This window comes from Papio anubis, chromosome 5 (assembly GCF_008728515.1).
Source record: "Papio anubis isolate 15944 chromosome 5, Panubis1.0, whole genome shotgun sequence".
NCBI classification, from domain to species: domain Eukaryota; kingdom Metazoa; phylum Chordata; class Mammalia; order Primates; family Cercopithecidae; genus Papio; species Papio anubis.
Window position 1 is genome coordinate 11,017,845 of NC_044980.1, and position 13,978 is coordinate 11,031,822.

The 13,978-nt window shown below is 40.5% G+C and overlaps 1 protein-coding gene across 3 annotated transcripts in view; it reads right to left on the minus strand.

Moving 5' to 3' along the window:
- The window catches only part of CTNND2 (catenin delta 2), a 942,602-nt gene extending 940,426 nt beyond the window's left edge, over positions 1–2,176 (minus strand). The window contains exon 1 of one of the 3 annotated variants that reach the window (XM_031666708.1): positions 1,551–2,176. In XM_031666708.1, the coding sequence (XP_031522568.1) occupies positions 1,551–1,587 (37 nt within the window). In that variant the 5' untranslated portion in view covers positions 1,588–2,176. Of the gene's footprint in view, positions 1–904; positions 1,378–1,550 lie in introns of those variants that run through there. The other 2 variants (XM_031666706.1, XM_031666707.1) reach the window with 2 other exon arrangements.
- Between the last annotated feature and the right edge of the window lie 11,802 nt (positions 2,177–13,978).

The following is a 13,978-nucleotide window of genomic DNA, read 5'->3' on the forward strand; positions in this document are numbered from 1 at the left end:
AGACAGCTGAGGGCAGTTTAAAGCATCTAGTTCATATTTGAGGATACTCGCCCCTATATGTCACACTTCTCGTAGCACAAATCCCCAAAATAATGCACAGGTTCACCGCCATGACTTGATATGAGTCACAGCAAACACTTCTCCATGGGATTTTAGAAGTGGTGCAGCCCCGAAGCCTTGTCATTATGTAGGTGAACGATCAGCAGCAGAGAGGAGCTGGACTCCCCTCGGTAGCTTCAGCCCCTGATGAAGTATGCACAATGAGATAACTCCCAGGGAGTTTCATCACCTCCCTATTTTCATGGAAGTCACTGCAGAAAATCCCAAGCCTCTTAAATATTGGTCACATAGTTCTTAAAAGTGAAAATTTACACCTGTCAGGCCTAATACTATGCTTATAACATTCTCTGTTTTCTAAATAAACGTATTTGCTTGAGCACAGTAAAAATACATCTTAATAACACCTTCCAGAGCTAAGGCGAACCAGAGAAGCTCAAATGAGGCACACAAGAAAAGAAAAAAACACCTTGGAACCACAACCTGCCCCGCTGTCTCTCATCTCCCACACCCTTCATACCCCCACGGTTACAGCAAAATACAACTTTGGGCATTTTGGAAGTAACTGTTCTTTGTGACACACACACACACAAACACACACCCCAAAAATTCCCAAGTCTGTTTTCCTACCACACACACCAGGAAGGCTGCATCACCTTTCTAGTGACTTAATTCTGAACGTAGAGGCTCAAACCTGCCGAGTGGCAATCGAAGAAAACACATTACACACCAGAATAAGATGAGGGTCGGGAAAAAAGAAAAAAGCAGCTTCGCTTTCAGCCATTAATTACGGATCACCCCAATTTCGCATCGCTTATCTCCCATACACACGCACAGCCTTCCAAACCTGGCTTTCAGGCGGCGCTTTCCAGAGCCTGGCTGTCTATTGTCAGCACGCAGAAGCCCCCGAAACCTGTGAAGCCGGCAGCAAAGGCTTGCTCGGAAGCCGCTAAATATAGACCAAGGGGGCTCTGGGTCTGGCAAGCCGCGGGAGCCTGAAGACATGGCCATGGACGCATATGACTAAGTCTTTCCATTTTGTTCTAGCCAAACATCGTAATGACATTGAACATAAGGGCAAAAGACTGGAGGGAAGTCCTCCCCACCCCCACCCCGTCTCCTCCCGTATATTAGGGACGTCATGAATGCACCGGGTATGTTCTCTGGGTGGCGGGGAGCAGCATTGTCGGTGTTGCCCTAAATACGCTTCCTCCCGGGGAGATGGGTGGCAGGGAGGGGGAGCACGCAGGGCAGCCACTTGGTAACAGCTCCAAGAAAGGCACTAATCCCGGACCCCCTTCCAGGCACAGCGGCTTCCGAGGGGGACCTGGCGCGATAGCGGTCCTTCCCGAGGCAGGCAGGACCCCCGCAGCAGCCGCCGCCGCCCGCCCGCCGGCCGGGAGCCCAGGACCACCCCCACCGGCGGCAGGAGGAGGAGGACGGCGCCGGGAAGAGGCTCTGCCCGGCCCCGGCCGCCCAGCCCCGCAACTCACCCAACGGCGCGGCGCCCGGCGGCTTCCTCGCAAACATGCACCCGCCGCCGGCGACAGCTCCTCAGTCCGGGGAGAGGCGTACGCGGCACCGCCCGGCTTCAGGGCAAGGTCCTGACCTTGCCCAACTGCAGCATCTTCCGCTTTTGTTGTCTGAGCGCGGCCGCGGGACAAGGGATGCTGGCGGGTGGCAGGGGCGAGCGCCGCGGGCGAGAGGCGGCTCCCGACGCGAGTGCGCGGCGCCCGGCCCGGCGGCCCCTCCGAGCGCGGCGAGCGCAGCGCCCCCTGCCCGGCTCCGCGGGCTCCGCGGGCTCCTGCGGGCTCCTCGGGACTCCGGGCGCCGCCGCCAGCCGGCCGGGCTGAGAGAGTAGCCGCCGCGCCCGCCGCTCCGCTCGGCCGGCTGTAGCTGCGGGCGCGAGCCTAGCTGCTGCGGCGCCAGGCGCCGAGCGCTCCCGAGCTGCGCCCCGCGCGCGGCCCGCGCCACCTGTGCCGCCGCCGCCGCCGCCGCCGCCGAGGGCGAGGCTCCTCCCGCGGCGCGCGGCAGCCTCAGCCTCCACCTAAGCCTCGGCGGCCGGCCCGGGCGCCCGGCTAGTGAGGGAGCGTCCGCCCCGCCGCCGAAACCGGCCCCGGGTGCGGAGCATGCCCAGTGCCGCCGCGAGAGCGGCGCTTCGCCGCGCGCATTCCAGTTCTCCTGGTTTTCGCGGCAGCAGCGGCAGCCGCGGGAGAGAGGGGAGGAGGCCGCGGGTTGGGAGAGGGCCGAGCATCCTTGGGAACGCACGCCCTGGACCTGAGATGGTTGGATGCTCCGGAGCTAGGCGAAAGCTGGAAGGGACCGAGGAAGGGATGGAACCCCAGGTTAACACCGCTTTCCTCATTCACGTGCAAGGCGCTGACAGTTGACTCTGCTGGGGCAGATGTCAGCCTGTAACAAAGGGCCAGGGGTGCGAGGGGTCCTACAGTGGCTAGGTGGGTTGGGGAAGGGAGGCCGGCGGAAAGTGCTGCTGGGCGCAGGTGGATGCTCTTGCAGATCCTGTGATTGCAGAGCTAAAAAGGCACGACGTCCAGCAGAGGTCTTCTCCACAGCACCTGCCCAATCTTGCCATCACCTTCCCTGTTCAGATGGCATGTTTTTGGAGGGTAGTGAAAGTTTCTCCTTAGGCAAAATCACTTCAGATTTGAATCTGGAATGCCTGCAAACTTCCTGCAAGAAAGACCCTTGCCCAGTTTGAAACTTGAACAGATTAAGTTCTCTCTCCTCCCCCTCTTGTGCCACCTTGTCCTCCTCTCTTGGCCTCTTCTGCTGCACCTCTGCCACCTTCTCTTCCTCCTTTTCCTCCTTCTTTCCTGGGCAAAAGTGAACCACTACCCTAATCCTTCCCCACAGTTTTCCAATGCATCTCGCATTGCCTTCTTCAAGTTCAGATCGGTTTTCCATATCACCTCCTGGCTTGACTGCTCCTTGACCCCATCGGGACTTCTCCTTGCGTACCCTGCTGTGAAATACAGCAAGTAGAATCACCGTATTCAAAGTCTTGTTGAAAAACGAAACCCAAATCATGTGCCAAGGAAGACCTCTGGGCCTTCGACCCTGTCCCTCTGACTCAGGAGTCAGGAGGGGGCTCACTCGTGCTGCATTCACAAGCCAAGCCAAGCAGAGCACAGCCTGCCCAGGGGCCAGGGCGAATGTTCCTCCTAATTATGCCACAGGCATGACCCTGAACACCGCAGACTGTCTGAGGTTGCGATCTCCTCCACCCCACCCCTCCGCAGAGCTTGTTTCTGAAACGCAAATAAGCATGACAGAATGCAGGAAATTGTAATAAGAGGGATTTGGTGCTTATGATTCTCAGTAACATTGTGCTTCTATTTTGTGTTGGAAGAGATTATCCAACAAACTTAAATGATTTGAATATTCAAGTCTATTCTTTATTATACTTGGGAGTAAGTTGAAATATAAATGGAAGAGTAAAGGAGAAAAGTCATACAGAGGTTAAATAGGTAACAAATAATTGCTAGGAGGAGCAGATTAAGCATAGACTATTGACAACAGTACGAATGTTCGCTTTTATTCCTGCTACCCCGGTGTGGACATGCACACACAGGCTTGGTCTCACCTGCAAAAACAGTTCTCCAAGCTGACTCCAAGTGTGTTAAAGCCAGTTTGATATTAAAATATCCTGAGTCCTGTGAGGGAAGACATGAAAGACCTTTTTTTTTTTTTTTTTTTTTTTTTTTTTGCAGCACACATTTAACTGTAATTTTTATCTTAGTTCTCAGAAAGGCAGTTCAATTACACTGAGTACTTGGTACAAGACAAATTAGCAGCATCATATCCATTAGACCACATTATATTTCAAGAGATGTTCTTAGTTCTCACGCGACCTTCTGTCAGTCTGCTATTGTTTGGTTTTCCCGTTGCATCTTCTAACTCAAGAAGTCAGTGGGGAGGTGGTAAGGGAGATGAGGGGACATCAGTTACTCTTTAGATTAAAATGGAGGTAGATGTGTAGACACTATCAAGAGGTAATATATGTATCTTTTATGCCTAGTAGAGATCTAAGTAAAGAAAGTAATTTTCTAACGTTTTTTAGTTATTTTTGAGATGAGCAATGACAAATTCTATCAACTAATTGCGTGTCTGGGAAATGACCTGCAGGCAGTCCCTACAGACACTGTTGCGGCTGGGGCTGGTGTGATGTGGTTATTTAGGAAGCAGAGTGGTAATGTCCAATGTCCTGGATTGCTTTGATTTAATTTGCTCAGTGCCCCATTTGATTGAAACATTTATGATTTTTATTCTTCTAGAATAATTTGTAACTTAAGATATAATTCAATTCACAATTAGATAATACTGAAAAATAAAGCAAAATGAACATGTATAATGTTAGATCTTGGAACGACTCACTGCTGCCATCTTTTGCCTCCTGCTTCTGATAGTTCCTATACAAAGGAATATTCTAAATCCTCAAATTCACTATGAGACCAGAACATTATTAGTTTATTATTTTCAAATTACAGTACTCAACGCGCAGTGAAAAATCTTCATTGTATTTCTTCTGTCTGTGCATTAATAGAGTTATGTGATACAGAAATCACATATAGGGAAATACTAAGTGCTATATCTCGATTTTTGAAATCACTTTTCAAAATTTGAAGCAAACATACTTTTATATGGAAGTGTAACTTAATTTTAGAAATAAAATCTAATAATTCAAAATAATTTTTATAAATGTATGTGTCTTATTTTGTAATTGAAAGTATGTCAATTTTAGGAGAATGACAGTCTCATTTAAGTCACAGCTGTTTCAATAGGGCATTGTTTGTTGCTATTGAGATTCAAATAGAAGATAATATTTTTGTAATTTTTTAAGTGAATTATCCGTTGATAAACAATTGAGAAATTTTCAAATTGAGAAATGAAATCAGGTAAGTGATTATTGTTGCTGTTCAGCATTTAAATAGGGAGAGTAATGATACTTATTTAAATTCATAATTTAAATTTTAAAGCAAATTATCTGAAATAGTCAGCCAATAGTGTCATCATGAGTACATGTGTATGTATATTTGGGAGGCTAATACACACTGTTTGCTCTCAATCATAAAAGATATGATATTTGTTACCTGAAAGTGTCTCTATGTTTTTGAAGACTGTGAAGTAGTTAACTAATTTAAACGAACCATTTTAGTTAAGATCAATGTGTGGGTCATTTCACTATTTGATTGCAAACTTCACATATGCACTCAAATTGCCTTTTATTATTGCTGCAACTCCTATGACGGTGTTATTCATTCATTCAGCAAATGTTTATTGAGCATCCATCCACTGTGGTTCAGTATTGGCCAAAATTTGGAGAATTAGTAGCAAACAATAGAGAAGATGACAAATTTCTTATCCTCCTGGAGTTTAATTATAAATTGGGGTTATTGGGGGTAGCAGAAATTGAAGCACTGCAAAGAGGTAATCACCACCAGAAGCTGAAATGAGGCACACAAATGTCCTCATTTCTTCCTAATTGTCTATGTGCCTCAGTGTATTGCCTTCCTGTTATGGGAGGAAAGCTCAATCACTGGATTAAGCCGTGGTGGTTGTATTCTGTTACCTGCACCAAATTCAAACTCAAATTGAAATACATGTTATCTGTAGTGTCTCCCCTCTGCTCACTATAGCTGTTATTATTTTAAGTATTTCCCCCACAATATATTTTCTCCAAAAATTAAAACATTTTTTCAACAAAGTGAGTAAATGAATATGGTCTGAAATCATATGTATTAGAAGATAAATGAAGGAATAATATGAGGTTTTTATTGTCATTGACCAATACATTCACATTCAGAGCATTGCACAATGAGTCCACCTCAATGATTTTTATACTATCTCCCAAAATGAAATACCCCATTTTCAATCTCTGTTCTCCTTAATGTTCTCTACCCGCTCCAGTGTTACTCTCAAGGTTATACAGAATACACGTTCTGAAATCGATTTACTCATTAAAATGAAATCCTTGATGCTCTCATTTTATTACCCATAAATAAGCCAAATCTTGCCTCTTGCTTTGTTGTGAAAATTAAATGAATGAATCAGTCTATGATAAGCAAATGGCTCTATGCCTGGCAAATAGTGAGCAATTAGTAAATGATGGCGAACATGAGTCATGACATTACAATATCCCTTTCACCTCTACTGTTTTCGTCGGCTTGCTACATCAAAACACACTTATTATCTGATTGCGCATATCTTATTCAGTCATCAAGACACCTAGAAGATACCATTTTGCCAGTGAGCTTTTTAATATTCGTTTGTTTCAAATAAGCATTAACTAAATTTCTCCCACATGCAGGTAATTATATCATGCAGACTAATCATGAGAGTTTACGGGGATCTCCATTGTGTAAACTGGTTGTGTTTCATGCTTTCACTAAATTTTTAGGAATTCGAAAATACATCACTTTTTGTCATATTTCATCATGTCTATATATTTATATGCTTTCTCTACTCCATACAATGTGTTGCTTTAGTTTATATGTTGATAATAGTGTTATTTAACATTATTTTCCATATTCTCTGAGATTGTGTCTATGTACATAAAATATGTATGTGAGCAGTTAGATTTTCTATTTATGAAGTATATTATACTTCTACAATAAGCAAAAATAAATGTTTCACAAAATATTTACACAAATATACTCTAACATGAAATATTCGGTTATTTGAAAAAATCATTTTCCTTACAATTCTGCAAAGATGAAACATGTATATTTTTAGGAATAGGAACTTAATAAATTTTTCAAATAATTGAGCATTTCATATAAGAGTATGTTTGTGTAAATATTTTGTTAAACATTTATTTTTGCTTATTAGAGAAGTAACAAGTTCTCATTTAAAAAGTTTTGAAAATCAGAAAATTATGAAAAACCTCATAATTCTACCACCTAGAAAAAATAGAGTATACAAATGCCTATCCTCTTGTTTACTTAAAATTATATTCCTATACTTTCCCATTCCATTTCGCAAACTTTTCTAAGGTTAGATTATTCTTTATATAATGAATTTTCTATTTGATACATTTTGACTGTTATCACATGACATCTCCCGAGGTAAATAAAGGTTCAGTGAAGGTTGTTTTCTCAAATTGTTTGAAAAGAAAAACACTCCAATTATATCTATTTCTGAGTAGGATGAAATAGCTTATGGGACCTCCATGCCTCTGGTAAGAATAATTAGAATTTTTGAATGAAAAACAAAAATATTTATCTTATGAATCAGAAACCAGATGAAGCAAAAAGGACTGGAGGAGCCAAGATTCCAGACAGGCAGGAATGTGGACACCGAGCTAATGTGGTATGTCTGCTTCTTCCCCTGATAACTTCTGCCGGTTCTGGATACAGTGAAAGAGGCTGGGTTCTGAGGCTTTTCCTGGGTAGAGGCCACTGTTTGAGACAGAGATATCAGCAGAGTCTTTGTTAGCTTATAGGGCTTTAAACCGAAGCCCAAGGGATCAACATCCCGGTAAGAAGAAAGGATGAGAGAACGTGGCTGGTATTCCCTTCAAAACTTTTGATAACTTATGAAGCTGCACAGGACTAAAGAGCTAAACAAAAAGCCTCTGAAAACCAGATACAATTTTAACAGTCCTGCTGTGCAGAGAAGAAAAGCATTCACATCCAGGACCAGGCCCACCTTGGGAGATATTTCAAGTTATCAGTTAAAACTCCTAGAGTGTTGCACCCTGAGACCTAGAGAAAACAGAGGCGGAATAAAACGTAACAATACTGTAATTCCTCTCCAATTCAGTGAAGCTGCTCATTGGAATAGTGGTTACCAGGTGATCTGTCTGCCTAGCAGAGGAAGGGGTGAAACCTTTCAGGCAAACCTCTGCAATTTTTAAGTATTCATTGTTCAGCCTTCAGTAAAATCTGTTATTCAGAGTTAGGAGCAAATGACCAAAAAACAATTAACAAATGTAGAATTGGAAAAGACCCATGAGTGATCTACATACTAGAATTAGCAGACAAAATATCTAGAATGATAATGATCAATATGTTCAACAGAATATAGGACTGTAGAAAAAGATGAAAAAGAAAAAAAACATGAAAAGGAAAAGATGGAGAAATTCACCGAAGAATTGAAAACTGTGAGAAGAATGAATTCACTGGGAATCCTAGAACTTAAAAATATGGCAAATTAATTTAGTAACAAATTTGATTTGATCCATCACATATAAAATTGTATCAATCCACATGTAACATTTGACAAAATCAGCCATGTGCTGGATTGTAAAGCAAGTCACAAGCGTGAAATGATTGTATTCATTCAGAGAATATTCTCAGAGAACAGTGTCATTAAGCCAGAAATCAATAACTATAAAAAGAAAATCTTCCTATGCATAATTTAATCTGTACTACTTCAAAATAAATCTACTTGAGAAAGTTGAATTATTTTAACATAAATGATAAATAACATGTGTACAATAAAAATTGCAAGATGCAACAAAAACAGTCTTTACAATATCTATAAAATATATTATATTATGTACTAAATAAATAAAAACAAGTTGCAAACATCTGACAGCAGCCAGTGTAAGGCTGCTATTCTTGAGCTATTCTGGAGAGAGAAAGTATTCAAAAGTCACTCCACTTTTGCACTGCCTTTCTCCCTAGGTACATTTTCTGGGGTGTGGTACAAGCGAGATCTGGATTTCCATTGAACAGAGAAGGCAAGGATTAAATCTGGGTTTATTAAAGTGTCTTTGATGTGGAAGAGACAGTGCTGGAAAAGAAAGAGTCATAGAGAGGGAAATCCAGAAGTTTATATAGAAATGCCCCTTGAGGCCGGGTGCAGTGGCGCACACCTATAATCCCAACACTTTGGGAGGCTGAGTTGGGTGGATCACCTGAGGTTAAGAGTTCGAGACCAGCCTGGCCAACATGGCAAAACCCCCTCTCTACTAAAATTACAAAAATTAGTTGGGTGTGGTATGTGCACCTATAACCCCAGCTAATCGGGAGACTGAGGCAGGAGAATTGCTTGAACCCAGGAGGTGGAGGTTGCAGGGAGGCAAGATCGTTCCACTGTACTCCAGCCTGGATGACACAGTGAGACTTCATCTCAAAAATAAATAAATAAATAAATAAATAAAATATAACCCCCTTGAGCCTTGAGTAACTTGATGAAGTCATGGATTCATGAGAGTAGAACAAGACTCCAAGAAGCTAGAGAACTGCTGGGAAGCAAACAACTGAGGAAAGATTTCGCAGCTTCTTCAGTGGTATGGATTTTGGTGGTCAGGCGCAACTGAAGTGAAGAATGTTTAGAACAAGTCAAAGATGGAGTTGAGTTGTCAGGCACATCATCAGATACAGGTGTTATAAATAGAATCATGTTCCCCTCCCAATTCATATGTTGAAGCCCTAACTCCCAGTGCACCTGTATTTGGAGATGGGGCCTTTAAAGACATAATTAAGGTTAAACAAGGTCGTAAAAACGGGCCCTAGGCCGGGCGTGGTGGCTCACACCTGTAATCCTAGCAGTTTGGTAGGCCAAGGTGGGTGGATCACCTGAGGTCAGGAGTTCGAGACCAGCCTGGCCAACGTGGTGAAACACTGTCTCTACTAAAAATACAAAAATTAGCCTGGCATGGTGGCGGGCGCCTGCAATCCCAACTACTGGGGAGGCTGAGGCAGGAGAATAGCTTGAACGAAAGTGGATGTTGCAGTGAGCCAAGATCATGCCATTGTACTCCAGCCTGGGCGACAGAGTGAGACTCCATTTCAAAAATAAATAAATAAATAAATTAATTAATTAATTAAATAAAACAGAAAAGAAAGAAAAAGTGCCGTAATCCAGTACAGCTGGTGTCCTTATGAGAAAGGAAGACACCAGGGATGCCTGTGCACAGAGGAAAGGCCACATGAAGATGCAAGGAGAAGATGGTCCTCTGTAAGCCAAGGGGAGAGACCTCAGAGAAACCTTCCCTGCCAGCATCTTGATCTTGGACTTCGAGCCTCCAGAACAGTGAGACAATAAATCTCTGCTGTTTAAGCACACACTCTGTGGCATTTTGTTATGGCAACCCTAGTAAACTAATGAAAAAAGTAAAGATAAGCACACTTTAAGATTGAGGTCTGTAACGTAGAAATATAGGGGGAAAATGTGATAGATCTCTTTGAAGAGAGTGTAAAACCAGGGCTTAACAGCTCAATTTATTTCATTAGTACTTTGTTGCCAACATAAAACTCAATACTTCTTCATGGAAATAAATGTAATCCAGTGCCTTTTCAAGATATTATCAAAAAATTGACAAATATAATTTTTAAAATCAGGTATGGAAAAAGGAAGAAAAAATAACCAGGTTGTACAAAGAAAAAAAAAATCTATCACAATGAAGTTGTTGACAACCAAAGATTGAAAAAAAGTTCTTGAAAGCAGCTAGAGAAAAAGGACACATTACACACAGAAATACAATTGTTACATACATTGGTTACTCAAAAGAATTGATGGAGACCAGGAAACAATGAAACAAAATCTTTTAAATACAGGACAAAAGAATATAAGTGAAAGGAAAAAAAAGAATTCATTGCTAGTCCTCTTGTTCTAACAGAAATGTAAAAGGAAGTTCATCAGGCTCATAGGAAAAGAGAGCAAAAAGAGAGCAAAGGAAAGCTTGGAACTTTAGAAATTAAAAAAGAGCGACAGAAATAGTAAATATCTGGGTCGATATAAAAGACTATGTTTTCCTCTTCAAGTCAGTTACATATGTATGACTGTTAGATGTTAAAATTTTAACACTTTCCAATATGGCTTTTGATATTCATTGAAATAACACATTTAGAAACTGTAACAAAATGTCAGTTGGTGGTAGTTGGTGGTATGGACTAGTTCAGTAGTTCAATTGTAAATTAATTTTTAAATTAAAATGTAAATTATATTTGTTTTTTAGTTGATTTAATTTTAAAATTAACTTTAAACTCTCATTCCAAAAGCAGTAGAAAATATGAGGCATATGTATATATATATATACACACACACACATATATATATTACATAAATTGGATCCATAATTCAAAACCTTTTTACAAAGAAACTCAAGACAAGATAGCTTTAATAGTAAATTATGTTTCAAATACTTAAGGAAGAAAATTATTCTGGTCTTATACAAACTCACCAGAGAAGAGAAAAAAAAGGAGAGTACTTTTATACTCATGGTATGAGGCCACCATAAACTTGACACCAAAGTCTAATATGGACTTTACAGAGAAGCAAAAATATGAGTTTTATCTCATAAATGTAAATACGAACTCCTCAAGAAAATAATTAAGTTCCAATTGAGTTAATGGATACATTTTAAAAATACATTATAAACGAGTGAATTTTATCTTAGGAAAGTAAAGCCTGTTTAAACATCTGAATATCAACTCCCATATTCACCACATTAACAGAATAAAGGAGAAAAATCATAGATTCAGAGAAATGCTTTTAATAGCATCCAATACCCATCTAAGGTAAAGAAAGAAAAAGCAATTTAGCAAACTAGGATTAGAAGGAAACATCACTAATCTGATAAAGGTTAACTGGAAAAAAAGCACCTATAGATTTTCCTCCGAGTTCTAGAAAATAAGACAAAGATGTCTACAATCACCCCTTCTTTTCAACATTTTACTGTAAATGTTGGCCAGTGAAATGAGGCAGTAAAGAGAAATAAAAGTTATAAAAATAGAAAGCATGGAGAACAGGATACTCCCCCAAAGATCTCTACATCCGAGTCGTCATAACATAAAAATATGTTCCTTATATGGCAAAAAGGACTTTTCAGATGTGATTAAATTAAGGATTTTGAGAGGGGGAGGTTATCATGGACTGTCCAGGTGGGCTCAGTGTGATCACAAGGGTCACTGTAAGTGGAGAGGGAGGCAGAAGAGTGAGAGCGAGAAAGAGATTTGAAGATCTTCTGGTGCTGACTTTGAAGATGAGAGGAGGAAGGGACCTGAGCCAAGGAATAAAAGTGGCCCCCAGAAGCTGGAAAGGCAAAGAAAATAAATTTTCCACTAGAGTCTCCACAAAGGAGCAGCATCCTGCCAACATCTTGGCTTTAGCCCACTGCGAACCATTTCGTATTTCTGATCTTCCAAATTGTAAGATAATGAATATGTGTTGTTTGAAGCCACTAAGTTAGGGAGTTATGGGTAATTTATCACAGCAATAATAAGAAACAGATACAGAAGAGATTGTATGTGTACAAAATCCAAGAGTCTGCTATCAAAGTCAATATGTGAATTCATCAAGAACACTGGATTCATATTCAAGATACGTCCATTGTATTTCGATAAACTTGCAGCAAAATATTGGAAAACGAAACACAATTTTTAACAAACACCATTCGCAAAAACATGTTAAATACCTATGTTGCATCTAACAAGGATAGACAAGATCTTAACAATGAAAAGTATAAAATTTGCTGAGAATAATGAGAGAATTTCTACATAAATATAAAGATATTCATAGTTATGAATTAGAACACTCAAAATCGTTCAGATAAAATTCTTCATAAATGTATCTATACATTCAGTGCAACACTCATAAAAATCCATGGTGTTTTCAAACATTGATACATTGATTCTAATATTTGTACAGGAGTGAAACGTTCCCAAGATAACCAAGTCAATTTTGGATTTGAAGAATAAATTTATAGGATATACACTACCACATGCAAAATTTATTATAAAAATCTATAGTAATTAAGACAGTGTGATATTTGCACAAGGATAGAAAAAAAGACAAAGGAGTCAGATAGAGTTCAGAAATTAACATACATGGATGGTCACTTGACTCATGCCAGAACTGTGAGTGAACAGCAGTTAACAATCCCAACAGCAAGTTGAAGACTGTATGAGTGAAATGCCTTTCCTCTGTGAAGTTGGAAAAGAGGAAATTTTGAAAGGGGACTAGGGAAGGAAATCATGCTCTTATATCACAAATATGTTGTTGAGAAAATAAACTTGACAGAAAAAAACATATTTGGATGTTGATCATTTGAAAAGTGACTTCTTTAAACTGAATGGTACCCTAGGAATGTCAGTGTGTGTCACCACGATGATCTCAGGTGGGGACTGCTGGTTTGTAATGGAGATTCAGGAACGTTTGTCAGGTCTCAGTCACTAAGCTGAGTGGTGAGTAAATGGATGTTCTTATTTTACTCTTTTTAACTTATGAATAGCTGTACTTTGATTTAATTTTAAAATTATGTATAATGCATTTGGTTCTGGAAGATTTATAATACATAAATATAAACATAAAACATATAAAGATAAAAACACAAAATATAATTACAGAAATAAATCATAGTAATGATAGATGTAATTAAAATAGCTTTGAAATATCAATATTCCTTTATCAAATTTGCAAAGTCTTCTTCACTTGTAATATTCAGTGTTGGTTAGAAGGGAGAGATGCCAATGAAATGCATATCATCACCACAGTTTTAGGGGATAGTTTGCAATACATGTTGCAATTCTGAAGAACATAATCTACTTTATGGAAAGTGATTTTGAAGTTCTCATTACGAAGTAGAGCATGGAAAACTGAAGTAAACCTTGCATTGATAACTCAGACCAATAATATAGATGTTAGTGTACTATGACACCGTGATAGCCTCAGGTGTCATTGCAGTATCTCTTGACCTGTATTAAACGACCCTAATCTTTGAGCATTTAGCTATCACTAAGCAAGCACTTACCTATACAGGCCATTGGAGTGCCTCTGCTTTCAGGATTCCCTTCCCTGCAAACACACACATGTGTAGTGTGATGGGTCCCCCATCAGGTTACTTAAGGATGTATACCCACTGCTTGAACCCAAAGGCCGGGCATTGAGCCAAGGCCCTGATGCCCAGCGGAGGAGCAAGTGTCTCTGAGAACTTAAACATCCCCGGACTATA